General features: G+C 40.8%; 1 protein-coding gene across 1 annotated transcript; it reads left to right on the top strand.

Annotated features, from left to right (window-relative positions):
• Positions 1 to 4,391: 4,391 nt before the first annotated feature.
• Positions 4,392 to 5,178, top strand: LOC123134454 (nuclear transcription factor Y subunit B-1-like). Its single transcript, XM_044553706.1, has 2 exons — positions 4,392 to 4,466; positions 4,556 to 5,178. Exons 1-2 carry the CDS (start codon positions 4,442 to 4,444, stop codon positions 5,020 to 5,022), a joined length of 492 nt encoding a protein of 163 aa, XP_044409641.1. The 5' UTR covers positions 4,392 to 4,441; the 3' UTR covers positions 5,023 to 5,178.
• Positions 5,179 to 22,774: the final 17,596 nt, after the last annotated feature.

The following is a 22,774-nucleotide window of genomic DNA, read 5'->3' as shown; positions in this document are numbered from 1 at the left end:
AGATATTGGGGTAATCTATGCACAGGGGTTGATGCACGTTCTTGTCTTTTGTTTCTCCGGTAGAAATCTTGGGGCACTCTTTGAAGTACTTTGTGTTGGATTGAGTATTATGAATATAAGTTTGCTTTGGTGTTATTTTAGTACGAACTCTAGGATAGATCGAATGGAAAGAATAGCTTCATGTTATTTTAGTACGAACTCTTGAATAGATCAAACGGAAATAATAGCTTTGAGGTGGTTTCGTACCCTACAAACAATTTATTCTTATGTTCTCCGCTAGATAGGAACTTTGGAGTGATTCTTCATCGCACTTTGAGGGATGGTTATTTGATCCAATTGTATTAGCACTGTTGAGAGATTGCACTAGCGAAAGTACAGACCCTAGGCCTCATTTTCAAGCATTGCAATACCGTTTTTGTGCCCGTTTACTATTTGCTACCTTGCTATTTTTATTTTAGATTATTAAAATATATTTCTACCATCAATATTATACTTTTATCACCATCTCTTCGTCAAACTAGTGCACCTATACTATTTGCCATTGTATTGGGTGTGTTGGGGACACAAGAGATTTCTTGTATTTGGTTGCAGGGTCGTTTGAGAGAGACCACCTTCATCGTACACCTCTCACGGATTGATAAACCTCAGGTCATCCACTTGAGGGAAAATTGCTACTGTCCCACAAAACTCTGCGCTTGGAGGCCCAACACGTGTCTACAAGAATAAAGTTGCGTAGTAGACATCAGGCCATAAGTCCGACCCATGAACTGTGGGCCGTACATGTTAGCACCCCCTAGTCCAGGACACTGTTAGTAGCCCCTGAACTTGTCTTCAAATCCGATGATCACAACTTTATCCTCCGACGCGTTTTCTTCGGCTTGACAGGCGAGTTCCTTCATCAGCTTACGCTTTGGACACAAAGTCTTCAATTGACTTTAAATCACCGGGTCTCCTTTTACAGTTGACCCTGTTGACCATGTGTTTTGAAACTGCATCCTCGGCTAGAAGCACATAGGGCTCCTATTTTACTAAGGTGTCTACCCATATCCGAGGTCTTGAGATAACTTAGGCCCAAAGACTTTGCCATGCAAGCATGACCAGCGGGAGCGGGTCGAACCCCTGACAGCTTTACCGAACCGTCACCCCCTATCGTGGGATAGAGTTAGACCGTTAGTTATCATGAAAATGTTTCGTGGCCCAAGGAAATATTTCATTAGCATGTCTCATAAATAGTGATATCGTGCCCCGGGTTTTCAGGGATATAATCGATAAGTTTATTTACCAATTCATGTATTATGGCATGAGGCGTTGGGAAACATGCAATTTACACGGTGGGGCGTGAGGACGCTTGGTCTTTTACTCACCTATAAAACAGAAGGAAGGCAGTAAATCATTTCCCCACGCTTCCATCACTCGCTCAATTGCTCAAAGCTTCTTAGAGCTCCGACGGACCCAGATCCAACTCCAAGTCTCCACCTTTCCATCCCAACCCCTCCATCCGCGATGGCCGATGCTGATCTAAAGGGGCAGTGGCCGAACTCCATCGTCACGGGGGACACTATTGAGGAGCTCAGGGCGGCGGGGTACATCCCCACCACGACTCAATGCCGCACACCGATGCCAAGCGAGACCGACCGTTCTAAGTTCGCCATCCCTACCCCCAAGGAGGGGGAGAGGGTGTTCTTCGTCCCCAACCTCATCCGATGTCTGGGGGTTTCCCCTTCACCTCTTTGTGAGGGGGTTAATGTTCTATTACGGGCTGGATTTCCATCATATGGCCCCAAATTCTATCCTCCACATAGCCGCCTTCATCGCCGTGTGTGAGGCGTTCCTGCGCATCGAGCCACACTTTGTCCTGTGGCTGAAGATCTTCCGCGCCAAGCCAAAGAGTAGTGGCTCCCAGCTCGCTGAGTGCAGCGGGGCCCTGATAAGCAAGCTCCCAAGGGTGTGCTGGCCGGAGGGTGTTTGATACATCTCCGTCGTATCTGCTTTTCCAAATATTTTTACTCTTGTTTAGGACTCTAATTTGCATAATTTGAATGAAACAAACCCGGACTGATGCTATTTTCAGCAGAACTACCATGGCCACACCCCGAGCGAACGCACAACACATGGGAGTCTTTCATGCCTGCTAAGCCCCGGTGATCCGCCCATTCTTCAAATGCCCTCTAGTGATTGATCCTGTTAGGAAGAAGTGGGATTGTGACGTTGGTTGCAAATGTAGCGACCATGTGGGTCTCCCTGGTGTGTTGGATCTATCGGTGGATGTCCCTTCCCTATAATAGCTACTTTTTGTAGCTGGTTTGAATTTGGGTTTCGTTCCCTGGTTTGGTTATTCTGTGATGTATAAGACCTGATGGTGTTTTAATTTTATGAAAATGGAATCGGGTTGGAGCCCTTTTCCTCAAAAAGAATTTTAGTTCCTTATGTTACTTCTTATTTTCTTTTAGTTTTCACGTGTTTCCCCACTGCATAGCACTTTATTGCTTACATAACTGAGTCTGGCAACCGCCTTCGATGATTTATTGCACATTGTTCTTGTAATTGTGTGATAGGATTGCTTTTTATGTGGATGAAGTATTTAAAACCCAACAAAAAGGAATTGCTCCATATGTTCACGAATATGAACATTTGTAGTGAGTTACTTGAAGACATTTCTTAGATACAAGAACATACTTGATAGGCAGGGAAACACACCTAAGAAAAGTTTATGCAGACAAGACTTTTTGGCTTGCTGAACAGTTTTTAGAAGTTGAGTGAACATTTCAGTTTGAGGTATATAAAGTGAAGAGGGATTGGCAAGGAAAGAGCCGCGGCATTGATGACAATCAAAGGGAAACAAAAATGCATCTAGAGTCATGATGAAGATGAAGAACATCCAGATGTTATGTTGTGCTCATGAAAGGTGTCATACATGTGACAGTTAGATATTCTTTTCAAGGATTTTAAAACCCAAAGTTGGAAAAAAATTAATCACGCAAAACATGTGCCTTATAATATAGGGTAGGTAAATATGCACCATATTATAAGTTTAAAACTGTTTAATGTGTACAGGGGATAGGATACATTCTTTGCATATGTGAAATTAATATAAATTGTTTACTAGTAGCCGCCAAGCATTGTCATATGTAATAAATATTTCACTGGCTATACATTAAAAAGGAAGTATAATGGATGCTCCACCAAAACCCCCAATAACATGAACACAGTCTCCAAGATGCCACTTTGACCCTCGTCAAATACGCTACTACTCCCTCCTTTTCAGTTTAAAAGGCTAACGTGTATACCTAGATCAACAATTTGACCAATGTAATACAAATTGTATCTCACAATAATTATACTACTATTAGGAAATATGACTTTTGAAGTTTCTAATAGTATATTTTTGTGATATATAACTTGTAATAAATTATTTTAGATTGACGACCTAGGGATATATGTGGGCATTTTAGACCTTTAAACCAGAAAGGATGTAGTAGTTTTTAATAAACTATCATAAAATATTGCTATGATAAATGTATGTATAATGATATAATCCGATTCGACCACTGGTGAAATCTTTCTTACAACTTCTTACAATAGTAGTGAAATTATGGAGACTTCACTAAATGTCCATAAAACGTCACACTCATTGTTTATAGCACAATAATGAGCAGATTATGAATAAAACCAGATTAGCAAAATAATACCTCATTGTTTAGTTTTATTTGTGAATTAGAAGATCTGTTCATATATAATAAAGTGAACTAAAGAGGGGTTGTTTAGCCTTAGTGCATTGGCTGTGTTCATGTTGGAGACTGTGTTCAGTGAAATACGCAAGTTCATGCTCATAGTATAGTAATCTGAAGAAAAAAAACTGAATAGAAATTGAAATTGAGGCGAGGGAGTCAGATAGTGCGGTTCATGTTCAAAACTTGCGTAGGAGGACGCACAAGTCAACTCCGCAAGCGGTCTGACCTCTTAATTTCCAGGCGGCAGCGGACGGAGGACGCGAGCAACGGGACGCGGCGACGCCCAACGCCTACGTACCCACATCGGCGCGTACCCAACCACCCCCGCCTCGTTGACGTACTACGTCGTCCTCCTCTCTTCAGTTACCACCCAGACAGTAATCGCTTGCTAAAGATAAGAGAGATTTGACTGCGAACGCCTGCGCAGCGCATTGATGTGCTTCCTCGCCGGCGACCCTGCCCGTAGGTGAGAAACGAACAAAGCCCGCCGGTACGCCTGCATGGCTCGCCGGAGCTGCAATGTGGCGGCCTCAACTCGTTCTCCGCGCGCCACGGCGGCACCATGCACCTTGGCATGGCACGTCCGTCCAGGCTGGCGCAGCCCAGCCCGCGGACGCCTATAAATGCAGGTGCCCAGGCCACAAGCCGCTCCCACCACAACGCGCACACACTGAATAAGTGAGTAAGTAAAGTGAGTAACAGATTAGACGATGGGAGGGAGCAGCAAGAAACGTGGTATGGAGCTGCTCCGGGAGATTACGCCCACGTTTAAAACAAGAGTTACTAGTTGTTCATGGTAGTTTTGTCACTGGTTTGCATTTCAGGTGGGCAGCGCGGCGAGGGCGACGCGGAGAACCCGGCGGCGGAGGGGGGCAGCGCGCTGCCGATGGCCAACGTCGTGCGCCTGATGAGGCGGGTGCTGCCGTCGAACGTCAAGATCGCCGAGACTGCGAAGCAGCTCACCCACGACTGCGCGGTCGAGTTCGTCGGCTTCGTCGGCGGCGAGGCGTCCGAGCGGGCCAGGTCGGAGCACCGCCGCACCGTCGCGCCGGAGGACTTCACCTGGTCCTGCCAGAACCTCGGGTTCGACAGCTACGTCCAGCCCATGGAGACCTACCTCCGCGGCTACCGCGAGTACGACATCGCCCGTGGCAGGAGCAGCCGCGGGGCGCGCCCTCCTGCGCCGCCGGCGATGGCATCGTTCCTACCGCCTGGACAGCCAGTGACGGTCACCGAAGAGGAGCTGGAGTTCCTGCGGTCGGTGGTCCCTCCGCCGCCGGAAGGATATTAGCGGTGCCGGTGCGGCTGGCAGACTCGTCGGCCACAGGAGCAGGCGCAGGCGCTGCTATAAATGTACACATAAGGTGTACGCCAATATGTAGCGTTGTTTTGCTTGAAGAAAATCCGGATGTATCCATAAGGCAATAATAATATCTTTAGAGCTGTCCCTGCAGTGTCCGGATGTATCACCCACGATATATCCATAGAAATATATGCCTGATAAGAAGTAGAAACAGGGCAAAACAAATAAACACTATAATTAAAAGTTTCTAAAAGTTCTTGAAGTATATTTGGGAGGTGATATTCTACAAACATCCAAAAATTAAAGTGCAAAATCAAAATCCTTTGGGAGGTTTAAGAAAGAAAATCCAAGCAATGAATAGTGACAGACGGTGCATCGCTATTCATGTAAAAACAATCTTAGCTCTCAAAGATATTGTCGTTTGAACCTTAAATTTCAATTTCTTATAGCACATGACCTTTCTGCCATATCGTATTTTTTTGAGAGAATTCTTTGGAAAGCACTAAAATGTGGTTTCTATGAAATTCTCATTGCAACTTGGTTTTCATCAAATACTTTCTTCGAATTATAGGAAGATATCTATGAACGTTAGGTGAGAGAGCATCCCCCATGGCGACATGTGTCACACGTGGTGCAGTGAGTGATTATTCGTTCATTTATGGTTTTCTATTTGTATTGTTTTCTTTCGTCTTTTTCGCTTAGTTGTGAGTAGATTATTTTAGCATCATATAAAATGAAATTAAATTATTTTATTTTCAAAATGGTTAAAATTTATGTAAAGTACACAATAATGACAACATGTGTTGTTGCGATTTGCAACCGGTTGTGGTAGGTCAAAACATTCGAGGGCGGACGAGAAGGGTGTTACGACATATGATGGATCACATGTTTGGATGAACGCATTTTGGTGAATGTGACGGGAGTAAAGCAACGGGTGTGTGACCCAGGTGGTACCCACATGCCTAAATAAGAATAGGTGAACATATTGTCTCTTACCTTGCATTGGGCAATTTGTCTAATGATGTCTGTGTTTTTTGTGGATGAGACCACCTAAGCAAGATGTGTTTGATGGTTGGGAGACAGAAAAAGGAGAGGGGTGCAATAGCCCGTATCTCCATGGTAGGAATGTTTAACACGGAACCTTGAAAGTATTCCAGGACAAGGTAAATATTGTGAACACTGACATCTTTACGCCTAGACTGCCTGACTTTTGGGGGAGCAAACCTTATTGACGAAACAAAAGATGTTATATGCACCAAGATCTTTAAATGGTATTGCCACTATGTTGAGGAGTGACAAGATCTTTAAAGACATCAAAATCCATATTCAATGTTTGGCCTCTTCCATGACACTGGCCAAACAGTGCTTGCCCAATGCTGAGAAGAGGCGTCTCATCCCCCGCTTGCCCAGCGCGCTCTTTGGGGTCGGCCCATTTGCTGGGCGAGGCACCCTTCTTTTTCTCATTTTGTTTTTCTCTTTCTCTTTCTTTCTGTTTTATTTTTTTCAAATAATTCAAGATTTCAAATAGTTCCAAATTTCAAATAAATTGTGATTTTTGAAAAGATGTTCAAGAAATCATCAACTGTTCATGAATTCAAAAATGTTCATGATTTTGAAACATGTTTGCAAAATCATAAAATATGCATGGATTCAAAAAATGTTTGTGGTTTTGAAAAAATGTTTGCATATTCAAAAAATGATCATGATTTTGAAAATAATATTTGAGAAATCAAGAATTGTTCCTGATATTGAGAAAAGTTCACATATTAGAAAATTTTCATGATTATAAACAAACTTTTCATGCATTCAAAAAATGTTCATAATTTATTAATAAAATATTCTCGAAATCTAAAAAAATTACTTGAATATTAAAAAAATCACAAATTTTGAAAACATTTCATCGCTTCAATACCTGTTCGCTCATTCTAAAATTGTTCATGAATTCAAAAAAGTGTTTGTACATTTCAAAAAAGGTTGTCAAAAACAAAAAAACGTTTGTGTTTTTTAATAATTGTGGCCAAATTTTAAAAACAAATCACCAATTCAAACAAATGTTCACAAATTTGTAAAATAGTTAGAACAAATTTAAAACAATATCTGCAAATTTATAAATGTGCTTTCAAATTTGAAATAAAAATCATGATGTATAAAAGTTATTCACAAATTCAAATTATATTCATGATTTCAAACAATGTTCATGAATTTGAAATATATTCCTAAAATTATAAAAAAAAAATGATACTTGAAAATTCGAATTAAAGAGAAAAAATAAAGAAAAGAAAAATTGAAAATAAAGAAATAAAAAACAAAAAAAACATTGTTTCAGGGAAGGTTCTGGAACCTTCACAAAACCTTAGGGAAAGAAACTCGGAATGGGCCGCAAGCAAGGGACCAGTCGCATGAGGGAAACGACGGGGTACGCGCTAGGTGACTATACAGCGACCTACGCGCCAAGCGGTCTCCTATTTGGGCACTAGGTGCCTATCCAGCGACCTACACGCAAACCCGGAATTGGCCGCAAACAGAGACCAGCGCGCACCAATCCAGCATGCTCGATCGGTGTTTAGGCCCGCCCATTTTAGCTGTATTCCTCACCGGTTATGGGAGGTTCTAGAACCTTGCCTGAACCGGTTTTCTTGTTTTTTATTTGTTACTTCTTATTAGTTTTCTTTCTTTTTTCTATTTTTTTCTTCTATGTTTCCTTTTATTTTCGTTTTCATTTTCATGAACATCATTCAAATTTGAGAACACTTGCTTGGAATTTTTAACATTTATTTTGCGACCATGAACATTTTTCTGAAATTTGTGAACATGTTTTACAAAATAATGAACAATTTTCAAATTCGTAAACATTCTTTAAAAAATTACAAACATTTCTATGTATTCATGAACATTTTTACACATTCGCGAACATTTTTAAAAATTCTGAACATTTTTTAAAATTCATGAACATTTTATGAATCAGCGACCATTTTTTGAAATATGGGAACATTGTTTGAACATCCCAAAAAACTATTTTCAATCAATGAAGGACCAAAAACTGGGAGTAATATCTTGAAATTGGCAAATATTTCTAAATTTTAAATCTTTGTTGATATTTTCATGAACATTATTTCAATAAAAGACTTTTATACAAATTGCTGACCATCTTTGGAATACACCAACATTTTTTTGAAACCACAAAGATTTTTTAAATCTGTTAACATTATATGATTTCTTGAACATTTATTCGAAAAATTATCATTTTTGATAAAAAAAATATAAAGTTCTTTGGAAGTCCAAATTATTTAAAGTAAAAAGAAAACCAAAACAAAACAAAAAGGAAAAAACAAATGTAAAAAGCAGGGCGCCCGCACTAGGCCTGGCCCAAAACGGCGCGCTGGGGGAGAACGTGTGCCTGTTGCGTCTCCTCCCAGCGCGCCGCGTGCAGTATAGGAGGTCCCACACACCAAATAGTATGTGAGCGATTTTGATTGTAGTGTGTTAAAAAATGCGGGAAATGGTATTTGCCTATTCTTTTTTAAAATATATGACTGCTTATGGGGTGGAAAATTCGAATCTGAGCCCGAGCTCATCTGCACCTGCGCTCACGAAAAAATTTAAAATACATACTAGAAAAATTCAAAAAATTCCAAACAAAATTGGGGTGGTGGACAATTTGATGCGTGAGGTACGCTCCAATTTTCAAAACATTTGGACTTCTATGCATCTCTCAGCAAAAAAGACGAATCAAAGGTCTGTAAAAATGTGTACTGTTCATATACTGTTCTGGTTTGATTTGTCTTTTTTGCTGAGAACTGCACAGGAGTCCAAATGTTTTGAAAATTGGAGCGTACCTCACGCATCAAATTTTCTACCACCCATTTTTTTTTGGAATTTTTGAATTTTTCTGAATTTTTTACGATTTTTTTTTGACCGGGTGCAGATGCACCGGGGCACCGAAACGGCCGTTCTCCATATGATGGACCAGCCTAGTAGTTTCAGGTTCATTTGTTTTGTTTTTTCTCTTTTTGATTTTTATTTATATCAACATTGTAAATATTTTTTGTAAAAATAGGCTAATTAAGTTTCATGAATTGTAAATTTTTATTATCGCAATTTTTTTTAGAATATACCATTTAAAATATGTACGTCACATTTTGAAAAATCTACACACATTTAAAGATATGTTTAATATTTATTTCAAGGATGTTTGTTATATTATAAGTTTTTCTTCCCGTAACTTGTAAGAAGACTCATACCCAGTCAAAAAATTGTTCATGGCATTTCAACAAAATAATACAAGTTTAAATTATGTTTCATGATTTTTCAAAATTGCTTGCACAATTTTAGAAAAATATTCATAACATATAAAATGCTAACGCGAAGTTCTAACACATAACAAAATGTTTTCCTGTTTTTCACAAATGTTCCGACATTTCTTTAGAAAATTTCAAGTAGTGTTTAAAAATGTTCAATGTGTATTAAAAATATGTTTAACGTGCAAGTTACAAAATTTTCAGCATGCATGAGGATACTGGTTCAATGTGTATTTGAAAAATATTCAACGTGTATCTAAAAAATGTTCAACCTACATATGTACAATATTAAACGTGTATTTTAAAAAAGCTGAGCATTTGAAAAATGAAAAAATAAAGGAAAATATATTAAAATAAAAGAAAAACAAATAGAAAGTGTGGGAGGTTCTAAAACCGGCACAACCGGTCCTTACAACCTTCCCAGAAATGCTCTATTGGGTCAGCCCATTAAGGCGAACGCTCGGGATGATGCTTTCTCCTATCTCGATGTAAGCGAGACATCGCACTGACGCTATTACCCAACTATTGCTAGTAATTGGCGCAATAATGCATGAAGGCATATGTATAATTCGAATCATCTAGTGCTACTAAGCTCAGCAAGAAATTCACTCACTTGTGTTGCCTCCTCAGAAAACCGGTTTACGGTAAATTTGCTCCCCTTCTGAAAAACTCAATTACTCATTTTGTATATTTTTAAAATATACATAAATTCAAAAAAATAAAAATAGAATGCTCATGAATTAAAAGTAACGAAATTTGAAGCAACTTCATGAAAGTAAAAATGTTCAAAATTATGAAATTTTACTAACTTAAAAATTGTGCATGGGTTTAAATATTGCCCATGAGTATGGAAAAAGTTCATGCTTTTTCTTAAAAGATTCCAAAAAAATGTTTATGAGTTTTGAAAATGTGTGTGAATTTAAACATATTACACCCCGTTTGGATGTCTATTGGGGTGATGTATTGCACTTGGGATTCGGAAAATACAAATTCAGGTTTTTGGGTTGTAAATGGAAATAGCAGACTAAAATGGTGAATCTTAGGCATGGAAAATGTCCTCCCATGATACCGAGCCATACCCTCCGATTTCGCTAGAAACACCCACTGCCGCAAAATAAGACGATTTTCTCCCTTATCTGCTCGAGCAAGAATCCCCACCCCTCGGCTGGCTCGAGCAGGGAAAATAGGAGACGGCGTCCAGGGAAGCGACGGTGACACCCACGTTAGTCCCCTCGCCGGTCGTCCTTCTCCTCCCGTACTTTGGCAAGTCGTTCGCCTGACCGACCCTTCTCCGCCTCCCTTGTGGTAGATCCCCTAGTCAGCCCTCCTCCTCCTCCCCTGGTGGCCCTTTCCTCTGCCCGTGCCTGCTATGGCCTTGCCCGGGTCGTCCGCTGCCGTTCCACCTCTTCCGCCCTTGCTTCGGCATCCCTCTCTTTCTCTGGCTTCCCTCCCGCGCTACCATGTCCCTCCTCTACCGGCTGGTTCCCCATATGCTCTACTCAATACCCACCATATCTAAGTCACCCCTCTTCTTCCCATCCCTCTACTCATCTTTCTTGTTCATGCACAACCTATCTGAACAAAGTTTGCTAAGACTAGTTATTTGTTGTTGTAGATCTTGCTGAAAATTTGATGAACTTGAACCTATTTGAACTATATGTTTTGTTACATTTGGAACTAAGTCATGTTGAACTTCAACTTATTTGAACAAATGTGTGTTAAATTTACAATATTTAATAAACAATCAATATAGTCAGTAAATTATAGTCACACATTATACAACTTCCGTTTTGATTCATATACTAATGTTGATATGTAGTTCCATAGTTTGACATCCAAACATGATTCTGTATTGAACCCTGAGTTGGATTCCGTAAGCCAATTCAACTAACACCCAAACAACTGAATTCATATTCATGTCCAATACAATTTCCTGGTTGAATTGGAATTGAAACCAATTCAATACAGAGAGGCCTAGAATACAGACATCCAAACACAATGTTAGCAAATTTTAAAAATAACCATGGAAAATGTTCATGAGTTTTACTAAATTTTCACATATTAGTTTTTTTTTATGAACTTAAAAAAGTTTGTGAATTTTAAGGCCCTGGAAAAACAAACCATTCTTCGGTGAGATGATTGGTGATAGCGATGTGACAGTGGTAGCTCCGGTGCATGTGGTGGCCTCGGCTGGGCGCTGGAGGTGTGCGGGGGCCAGTACGGGTGGGTGGCCTGATGGTGCTTCTGCTTTTGCCGATCATGTGAGAGTTTCAAGGCTAGTTACTCATGTGAAGGTGTGCCTCGCCCTTACCAGCACTAACAACACGGAGCCCGCAAAATTCTTGTTTCCTCCTTGGGCAGGGGTCATTGTGGAGTTTTTCGGCCTTTTAACCCTTGTCTTCGGATGAAAGACTAGGGATCTTGTTGCAAGGTTTGCCGATGGCGTTGTCCCCACATTGCTTAATTGATTCCCTCCTTGGAAATCGTCTTACTTGACATGCACGACATCACAGTTGGCAGGTGACCAACCACTGATGCCAGTGGTTAGCATTTAGACTCAAGTGGCAACAATGACGGTGGCTGGAGGAGCTAGGTCATGACGTGTTCTTCGTCATTGAACCCCTAACATGTTCATGGGTTTTTCCAATTGTCCTTGCATCTTGTTGTTGTGTAGCGGTGAATTAGAGCCATGTCTCAGTGGCAATGATCCCGTACAAAAGATAGGTTCAAAAATTGGTGATCTTTGGTGGCCAATGAAAGATGTGCTTCTTTATCTTGTGGGACTCATCAAACAAGTTGTAGTTTCCTTATCCTCGACACCTTTGACCGATTAATAAATGGCGTAGGCCAGCTAGGATCTCGTGCACCCATAACGATGCGGCTCTTGCTTGATTGCATGTAGTGAATTCGGGTTTGCTTGCTCGAGGGGAAGTGAAGACGATGATAGTTTGTCGATAGACTTGATGAAGTCCGTCTCTTCGGTGGTGTCTGTGTGTCTTTGTGGGTAGCCAGATCGGTCGGGGTGCCCTGTCTTGTGGGCGTGATGTGTCGGTCTTCGTCCACTTTCTACTAATTAACTAAGAACTCCCCTATTTGTAATAGATTACGACCTAGGCACTTTGATTTTAGAATACAAAAAAGGATGGGCAAACCTCTATAAAAGAACTTGTTTGAGCAACAAATGGGTCATCACGAGATATTCTAGCAAGCTAAGAGCATCTACAACCACACTTCACAAATCCGAGCGCCTAAAGGTCCCCGAACGTACCCATACACATCCACAGGCAGCATCCGGTCACTTCTCTGCGTCCACAACCTTCTCCCTCATTAGAAAACCCTCAAATCAATACAATCTCATGCAACATTAAAATAACACATGTAGTTCATCTGACTCCTAGTCTCGCCTCTAGGACTAGCTCAAGTGTTGTTTGTGATCATGTTTTTCATATCTTGGGATATGGTTAAGTGTAACGTCCCAAAACAACTTTGAGAGTATGATGTTAGAATAACGATCATATTAAATTGACCCAACTTGTTTGTTATACTTTGAGATTCTATCGTCGCAAGTCAGTCGATATAACACAGATAGTTAACGTATGCTTTAGTTCCTTAGATCATGAGAGTATCATAGTCACTACTTACCGTACGATGGACTTTGGGGTTGCTCAAACGTCATTTGTAACACGGTGATCATAACGACAACTCACAAGTTCATCGAAAAGTTTGACAAGGGGCTAGATAGCTCAAGAGTGGGATTTGCTCCTCCGACGATGGAGATATATTCTTAGGGCCCTCACGGTGTGATGGTATCAATCATCGTCTGGCCAGACACAGGTGACTAGGTCACAGGGATGCCGAAACATGTCACCAAGAAAGAAAAACAAATCCGATAACGAAGAGACCGGTATAGTGAGCATGAGAACGACTTAAGAGGATATCGATATATCTCACTTTGGGTCTTGTAAAGTATTGCGAAGCAACGGGAATAGCACGTGATAACCAAAGGCTCACTTGAATATCACTCATGTATTCATAAGGATCAATATGGATGTCCACGGTTCCGCTATTGGTCATTCAACGAAAGGGGTTTTATTCATGTCTATGTTTTACCGAACCTACAGGGTCACATGCTTAAGGGAATCACGATCTATTCAGTGTTAGTGGACTAAGAGTTAAATATTCAAGAAATGGTTATGTGAATATTATAAATAGTTTCAACAAAAACCAGAAGCGTTTCAGAGTTACCGGAAGAGTTTCAAAGTTCAATGTAAGACCATTGAAGTAGACCGCATTTTGTGAAGGAAGTTCCTGAAATAAGTTATGAAATTGGGTCTTCTCATTTTTTTGATAGAAAATAGACTACATTGGAAGTCAACTGACCAAGTTTCATGAATTTCAGGGTATTATTGCTATATTTCATTGATTTACTCGATTTCCAGTGAATTATTAGAACTTACTCAAATTTGAACTACAAGTGTGATGTAGTTTGTTACTAAAAGTTGACAAAAATCATTTTATGTTGAAATGTTGGTGGTGCATGAACTTGGGACAACCAAAGTTCAAATTCCAATCCAATTGGTATGATTGGTCAGCATTGCAAGTTTGACCCCATATTAAAAAAATCAAAGAAAATGAAAAAAGCATCAAAAATTCAAATGCCTTTGCATTCATCCTTCTTATGTGCAATACTTTGCGGGAAAAATCATAAACTTTCAATACAACAAGTTCTAAAAAAACTTCACAAAATGGCGAATCTAGTAGGAACTTGCATGGATTTCAAAGCATATGCCCATGTCCATGGCCACATCCATGGCATATTCCATGATAACATGCCAAAATTTGGCACAACTATGGGTATTACCATTATTTACAATGTTTCCATAGGAATTATGATTATTATTTTAAAAAATAATTTTCCATTTTCCAAGTCCAAGAAATGACATTTTTTGAATGAAGTGCCTTAAATAATTTAGAGAATTTGGCCCTTTCATTTTTCATCAAAAGTAGGCCAATTTAGGTGCCCACTAATCAAGTTTCAATAGTTTCAGATCATTATTGCTCTATTCCATCCATTTAGTGGACTTCTAGTCAATTATCAGAACTTGCCCAAATTTGAACTACAAGTGCGATTTAGTTTGGTCATGGAAATTGACAAAAATCCTTTTATGCTCTAATGTTGGTGGTGCATCAACTTGGGACAACTAAGGTTCAAAATCCAACATATTTGGTATGAATGGTCAACATTGCAAATTTGACCCCATTTTGAAAACAATCAAAGAAAATGAAAAAAGCCTTGAAAATTCAAATGCATTAGCATGCAGCCTTCTTACGTGCAATACTTTCTAGGAAAAATCATAAACTTGCAATACAAAAAGTCTGAAAAGAAACATTCACAAAATGGCCAATCTAGTAGGAACTTGCATGGATTTCAAGGCATATTGCCATGTCCATGGCCACATACATGGCATATTTCATGATAACATGCCCAAATTTGGCACAACTGTGGGTATTATCATTGTTCACAATGTTTCCATAGGAATTACGATTAATCCTTTCTAAAAATAATTTTCCATTTTTCAAGTCCCAGAAATGACATTTTTGTGAATGAAGTGCCTCAAATAATTTAGAGAATTGGGCCCTTTCATTTTTTATCAAAAGTAGGCCATATTGGGTGCCCACTCACCAAGGTTCAATCATTTCAGAGCATTATTTCTATATTCCATCGATTTAGTGGACTTCTAGTCAATTATCAATTTTTTCCAAAATTTGAACTACAAGTGTGATGTAGTTTGGTCCTGAAATTGGCAAAAAAACATTTTATGCTCTAATGTTGGTGGTGCATGAACTTGGTGTTGGAAATAAGCCCTAGAGGCAATGATATTGTATGATTATATTTCCATTTTTCATAATTAAGAGTTTATATTTCATGCTATAACTCCTATGATCCTAGAATATGCGATTTAGTGGAAAACTCATATGCACGTGTGGAATGATAAACGGTAAACAATAGGTTCGCAGTCCCGCATCTAAGACCGGCTCAAGTGTTGTTGCTGATCATGTTTTCGGGGTCTTAGGATATCGTTAAGCATAACGATAGTCGTAAAACAACATTGAGGGTATGACTATAGAAGAACGATCATATTGAATCGACCCAAACTTGTATGTTATACTTTGTGATTATATCGTCTAAAATCATTTGTTATAACATGGAGTGTTAGCATGTCTATTAGTTCCTCGGACCATGAGAGTGTCTCGGTTACTTCCTACCAGACGGTGGGGTTTGGGGTTGCTCAAACATTACCTGTAACAACGTGATCATAATGACAACTTTCTGGCTCACCGGAAAGTTTGACAAGTGACCGAACAACTCGAGAGTGGGATTTGCTACTCCGATGATGGAGAGATATTCTTAGGCCCCTCTTGGTGTGACGGCATACATAATCATCTGGCCAGACACAGGTGACTATGTCCCGGGGATGCCGGAACACATTAACGAGAAAGAAGAACAAATCGGTAACAACAACAATGATATAGTGGGCATGGTGTTGACTCAGGAGGATGCCAATGGACACCGGGTTTTGTAAAGTATCGCTAAGCAAAGGGAACATGACATGATAACCAAAGATTCACTCGAATATCATTCGCGTAATCATGGGACCGATATGGATGTCCACGGTTCCGCTATCCGTCATTGAACGAAGGGGTTTCGTTTATGTTTATGATTTACCGAACCTATGGGGTCACAAGCCTAATCTAATCACAATCTGCTCAGTGTTAGTAGAATGGGAGTAATGACAATATATTTATGGAATTGTTTCATTAATATCCGGAATAGTTCCGAGAGGTTCCGGAAGCGTTTCGGGGTCCCCGAAAGGGTTTCGGTGAATATCGGGTAATACCGGGTATTACCCATAAATTATATATTGGTGGAAATTTTATGGATATATATAATGATCTGGAGGTATTTAGAACTTTTCATATTTAATTTTAATATGAACGGCCCTAAAAAGGCCAAAAGGTGGAAAGAAACTTGGGCCACAAGGCCCAAGTAGGACCTGGCGCCCCCCCTTGCCACGGCTCCTCCCCCTTGGCCGGCGCCCCAAGGAGGGACTTCCCTTCCCTCCTTGGTGGCTTCCCTGTGCTACTTCTCCAACCTATATATACTAGAGGATTTCTCCCTATTGAAACACAAGTTTTGGGGCCTCCTTTGGTTGATCTAGTTTTAGTTCTTACTGGTCCTAGTTGACTGATTAGAGGTAGCCCTAGACACCTCTAATCCTCATAATTAGAATCCCCATGTGGTTCTAATCTCCTCCCTCTAATTCTCCGGCAATGATTATCTCTAGACAGCGAAGCGCTATCGGATCGTGAAGACCATACGCTTGCAACCAAGTAGAGAGGTCGTGCTTTCGGTCTTCTGTTCCAGGGATCGTTCAAGGGTGGTTCACGAGATCGTCATCCATGTTCGAGGGACTCCAAGTATGATCTACACCAACATATCTACTTCCACTACACTCCCGGAGTCGGTAACGATCGTTGATCCAAACCCGTTATGCATCTTCATATTGTTCCTGGGTGATCGTAGGGCAAACTTTTTTGTTTTCCACTATGTTTCCCAATAGTGGTATCAGAGAAGGTTTATTAATAGATGCAGGTTGCAATCTAGATCACATCTGACATGTGAGGGTTGATGTTCTTGTTATGCTTCCCACGAGTGTTGCTTCGGTTCAGTTCATCGACAGAATGATGTAGCTTTGTTACAAGGTTCTGACAATCAATCGGCTCTAGCTGACGATGATATGCTAATAGTTGCTTGGGCTACATCATAGTCAAGAATAGTGAACCATCTTGTACACAAGAGGGTGCCGAAGATGGATGATCTTCTAGGGGGTCACACATATTGGATGAACTTTAGTGTGAGGGACGAGACTTTTAATTAAGTCTCTCGTTCACACACCCTGAAACTTAATCTAGCATCAAGAATATCACCTTAATGTGTATACATAGGTAGCTAGTCTTAATTGCTAAAACTGGTTTAGCGCATAACTAAAATTTTGCTAAAAGGATTAGAGGACATCTAACTTGGTTTTGCAGGGTTTTCATATGATGTGGTATAACATTCATCATGATAATGAGTTTATGTATGAGATGGTTATATGTTGTAATGTTAAGTGGCCTGCGCGTCACGACATGATGGCTGGAGCCGCGAGATTGCCACCTTAATTTAAAATATCATAGAGATAGGTTACAGGTAACGGTGGCAAGACGTACACGGAGAAACCCGACGAGGAGAAGGTGTACCAGGCGCGGGACGAGGAGCTATAATTTCATACCACAACAGAATTTTAGAGTTTGGTTCCACAACAAGTTTTTCTTAAAGGGTCGGCACAACAACATTTTCTGAGATTGCCACCATGACAATGTTTTTGAAACAGTTGCCATGGGAACGAAATAAACGACGCGCGTCGATTCAGCTGGAAATTCAAGACGATCATGGAGAGCTTCCGGCGGCTAGGGTTAATGTTTATCCCTTTGTTGTTTGCACCCTTTTATTGCGTAGTAGTCTATTATTAGGGTGATCTCTCACAAGTTAATATCAAGCTAAAAGGTGCTCTTCCCAGTGTTGCAACCGTCTATAACACGTAGCGTTCCATAGTGCATCATGTACATATGAGTACAAATGGACCATGAGGTGTAAGACAGGGATGGTCAAACCATGCATGCATAAAGCACTCGGTTGCCTTGAAGTTCTATCAGAATAGTTCTGAGCTCGGAGCACAAAGCATCGAAAGATGAACAAGAGCCATATGGAGATATGATCGGCAAAAGTTTGCCCACCAGTCTATGTTCTCGTCATCAGTGATGTACACGTCAATGGCCGAGAAATAGCCTTGGATCTTGAATCACTCACTATTAATTATTTGAGAGATATTAATTTGAGTGGAAGTGCACTTCAAATTAAAACTTGTTTAAACACTAGTGCCATATTAATTATGAATTATATCTAAAGTGAATCTTGTGTTTATTGTTGTAGATCAATGGCTAGCAATAGTTTGAATTTAGCACCCCTGTTTGAGAAAGAAAAATTGACTGCAAGTGTTGAAAACTATGAGGATTGGATCCACACTTTGAGGAAAGTTCCTAAATGTGCTAAGAAACAATATGTCCTGGATCAAGTACTTGGTGAAAGCTCGATGCTTGGAGCATCTCAGGACATCATTAATGTATAATTATCTTGCAAGAATGATTTTAGTGTCATCAAAGTACAATGATATCATGCATGGATGAAGTGTTACAGAAGCGCTATCAAAAGCTCAGTCCCATCGAGATTGTCGAAGCACTAGAAGTTCTGTTTCACAAAGATCCAGCTGAAGTTCATGAGATGACTAAAGAAATGGATGAGGATGAAGAGCAAGGTGACCGATTTGTAGGCTATTTTGATACCATATCTGCAATGGGGGTTGATATACCTAAAACACCTAAGAATGATTTCTTGTTTCACTGCTTTATGAAGCAATGCTCAAAAATCATGATGTTGGATTGCAGAATCAACAAAAGTTGCTGATAAACAAAACAAACAATTTAAAAAATAAATGCAACACCAAGAGGAACAAGGGTGGAGCATCTCATGAGATTATATGTTTCTACTGCAAAGAGAAAGGACACTCGAAAACAAATTGCTTTAAGTATATTGCAGATAAGAATAATTCGTCTTCTGGTAAAGGTATAAAAGTTATACAAATTAATATTATATATATTCTACTTGCTGAAAACTCTAAGTCATGGGTATTTGATACCGGATCTGTTGCTCACATTTGCAACACAATGCAGGGACTATGGAAGATTCGCAAGCTGAGTAGAAATGAGGTCGTGATGCGTGTCGGGAATGGTAACAACATTGCCACACAAGCCGTCGGTGTCATGTCTTTAAGTTTACCTTCAGGATTTGTATTAGAACTAATTAATTTTTGTTTCGTTCCAAACTTATGTAAGAACATTATCTCTGGATCATGTTTGATAAGTGGCAGATATTCTTATAAATCAAAAAACAATGGTTGTTCGATATATTATAAGAATATGTTTCATGGATTTGCACCCATTGTTGGTGGTTTGTTCATAATGGATCTTGAACGTGAAAAGGATGTCTTTAATGTTGATGCTAAATGTCTTAAGAAGACTGATAATACCACTTATATGTGGCATTGCCATCTTGGTCATATCAAAATGAAATGCATACAGAAACTTCATAAAGATGGAGTATTAACATCATTTAATTTTGATTCATTCGATACATGTGAAGCTTGTATGGTGGGTAAAATGACCAAAACACCGTTCACAGGTCATCCTGAACGGGTGCAAGAATTATTCAACATAATACATACTCATGTATGTGGTCCAATGAGTATTCTGACTTGCGGTGGATACTTATAATTCGTAACCTTCACTGAAGATTTAAGTAGATTTGGTTGTATTACTTAATGAAACACAAGTATGAAACATTTGGAAATTTCAAAGAATTTCAGAACAAAGTTGAAAATCATCATGGCAAAAAGATCAAATTTCTACGCATAGATCGTGGAGGAGAATATCTATGTCAAGAGGTTAGCAAACATCTAAGTAATTGTGGAATAGTTTCACCACTTACTCCTCCCGGAACTCCACGGAGAAATTGAGTATCGGAAAGATTAACCGAACTATGTTAGACATGGTGAGGTCAATGCTGTCTCTTACTGACCTGCCTCTATCATTCTGGGGATATGCAATTGAAACAACAACACATACACTAAACACAACACCATCTAAATATGTTGAGATGACACCATATGAGTTATGGAATGGGAAGAAGCCCAACTTGTCACATCTCAAGATTTGCGGTTGCGAGACTTATGTAAAACGTTTACAACCAAATAGCTCAATCCCAAAGCAAACAAATGCTACTTTGTAGGTTATCCCAAAGAAACAATTGGGTATTTGATATGTCTCCAATGTATCTGCAATTTTTGATTGTTTCATGTTGTTATATTACAAATCCTGGATGTTTTCTATTCATTTACTAGCAGCTTTATATAATTTTTTGGGACTAGCCTGTTGACATAGTGCCCAGTGCTACTTGTTGTTTTCATATTGTTTTTTTACTTTGCAGAATATCAATACCACACGAAGTCCAAATGCCACAATTTTTTTGGAGATTTTTCTAGACAAAAGACACCCAAGGAGACAAAGGAGTGCACGGGAGGAGGCCTATGGGGCCCACTAGGCACCAAGGCGCGCTAGAAGGCCCAGGCGCACCCTGGTGGGTAGTGGAGCCCACGGAAAGTTTCTCCACCACCATCCACCTCTATAAATACTCTAAAATCCCAAAAACCCTAGGGGAGTTGACGAAATACAATTCCAGCCGCCGCAAGTTCCAGAACCACGAGATCCAATCTAAAGGCCTTCTCCGGCACTCTATCGGAGGCGTGAACGATCAAGAGGGGTTCTTAATCATCACCCTTGCCCCTTAGATGATGTGTGTGTAGTTTACCATGGACCTACTGTTGGGGAACGTTGCAGAAAACAAAAATTTTCCTACTCGTTTCACCAAGATCATCTAGGAGTTCATCTAGCAACGAGTGATTAGATGTATCTACATACCTTTGTAGATCGCGCACGGAAGCGTTCAAAAGAACGGTGATGATGTAGTCGTACTCGACGTGATCCAAATCACCAATGACCAGCGCCGAACGGACGGCACCTCCGCGTTCAACACACGTACGGGACGGGAGACGTCTCCTCCTTCTTGATCCAGCAAGGGGGAAGGAGAGGTTGATGAAGATCCAGCAGCACGACGGCGTGGTGGTGGATGCAGGGCGTCACAGCAACAGGGCTTCGCCGAGACTACGAGGAAGAAACGTAACGGGGGGAGGTGGAGGCGCCAGGGGCTGGTGTGAAATCCCTCCTCTCCCCCCACTATATATAGGGGTGCCAGGGGGGGCGCCGGCCCTAGTAGATGAGATCTACTAGGGGGGGCGGCGGCCAAGGGGAGGTTTCCCTCCCCCCCAAGGCACCTAGGGGTGCCTTCCACCACATGGACTCTTCCATGGTGGAAACCCTAGGCGCATGGGCCTATAGGGGCTGGTGCCCTTGGCCCATCTAGGCCAAGGCGCACCCCTACAGCCCATGTGGCCCCCCGAGACAGGTGGCCCCACCCGGTGGACCCCCGGGACCCTTCCGGTGGTCCCGGTACAATACTGATAACCCCGAAACTTGTCCCGATGCCCGAAATAGCACTTCCTATATATAATTCTTTACCTCCGGACCATTCCGGAACTCCTCATGACGTCCGGGATCTCATCCGGGACTCCGAACAACATTCGGGTTTCTGCATATACATATCTTCATAACCCTAGCGTCACCGAACCTTAAGTGTGTAGACCCTACGGGTTCTGGAGACAAGCAGACATGAAGCAGACGACTCTCCGGTCAATAACCAACAGCGGGATCTGGATACCCATGTTGGCTCCCACATGCTCCACGATGATCTCATCGGATGAACCACGATGTCGAGGATTTAATCAATCCCGTACGCTATTCCCTTTGTCTATCGATATGTTACTTGCCCGAGATTCGATCGTCGGTATCCTAATACCTCGTTCAATCTCGTTACCGGCAAGTCACTTTACTCATACCGTAATGCATGATCCCGTGACCAGACACTTGGTCACTTTGAGCTCATTATGATGATGCATTACCGAGTGGGCCCAGTGATACCTCTCCGTGAGCTGAAGAATTTGTCGGAGACTTCATATCTCTCGACCCGGGCATGAGCTTGGAAAACCATTTTCAGCTCTTCGAACATCTCATATGCTCCATGTCTCTCAAAACGCTTTCGGAGCCCCAGCTCTAGGCTGTAAAGCATGCCGCACTGAACGAGGGAGTAGTCATCGAAACGTGCCTGCCAAGCGTTCATAACATCTTGTTCTGCAGGGAGAACGGGTGCGTCACCAAGCGGTGCTTGTAGGACATAATCTTTCTTGGCAGCTATGAGGATGATCCTCAGGTTCCGGACCCAGTCCGTATAGTTGCTGCCATCGTCTTTCAGCTTAGTTTTCTCTAGGAACGTGTTGAAGTTGAGGACTACGTTGGCCATTTGATCTACAAGACATATTGTAAAATATTTTAGACTAAGTTCATGATAATTAAGTTCAACTAATCAAATTATTAATGAACTCCCACTTAGATTAGACATCCCTCCAGTCATCTAAGTATTACATGATCTGAGTTTAACTAGACCGTGTCCGATCATCACGTGAGACGGACTAGTCAATGTCAGTGAACATCTTCATGTTGATCGTATCTACTATACGACTCATGCTCGACCTTTCGGTCTTCTGTGTTCCGAGGCCATGTCTGTACATGCTAGGCTCGTCAAGTCAACCTAAGTGTTTGCATGTGTAAATCTG

Source organism: Triticum aestivum, chromosome 6B (assembly GCF_018294505.1).
Source record: "Triticum aestivum cultivar Chinese Spring chromosome 6B, IWGSC CS RefSeq v2.1, whole genome shotgun sequence".
NCBI classification, from domain to species: domain Eukaryota; kingdom Viridiplantae; phylum Streptophyta; class Magnoliopsida; order Poales; family Poaceae; genus Triticum; species Triticum aestivum.
Note: the sequence above shows the minus strand (reverse complement) of the source record. Positions and strands in the feature narration are given on the sequence as shown.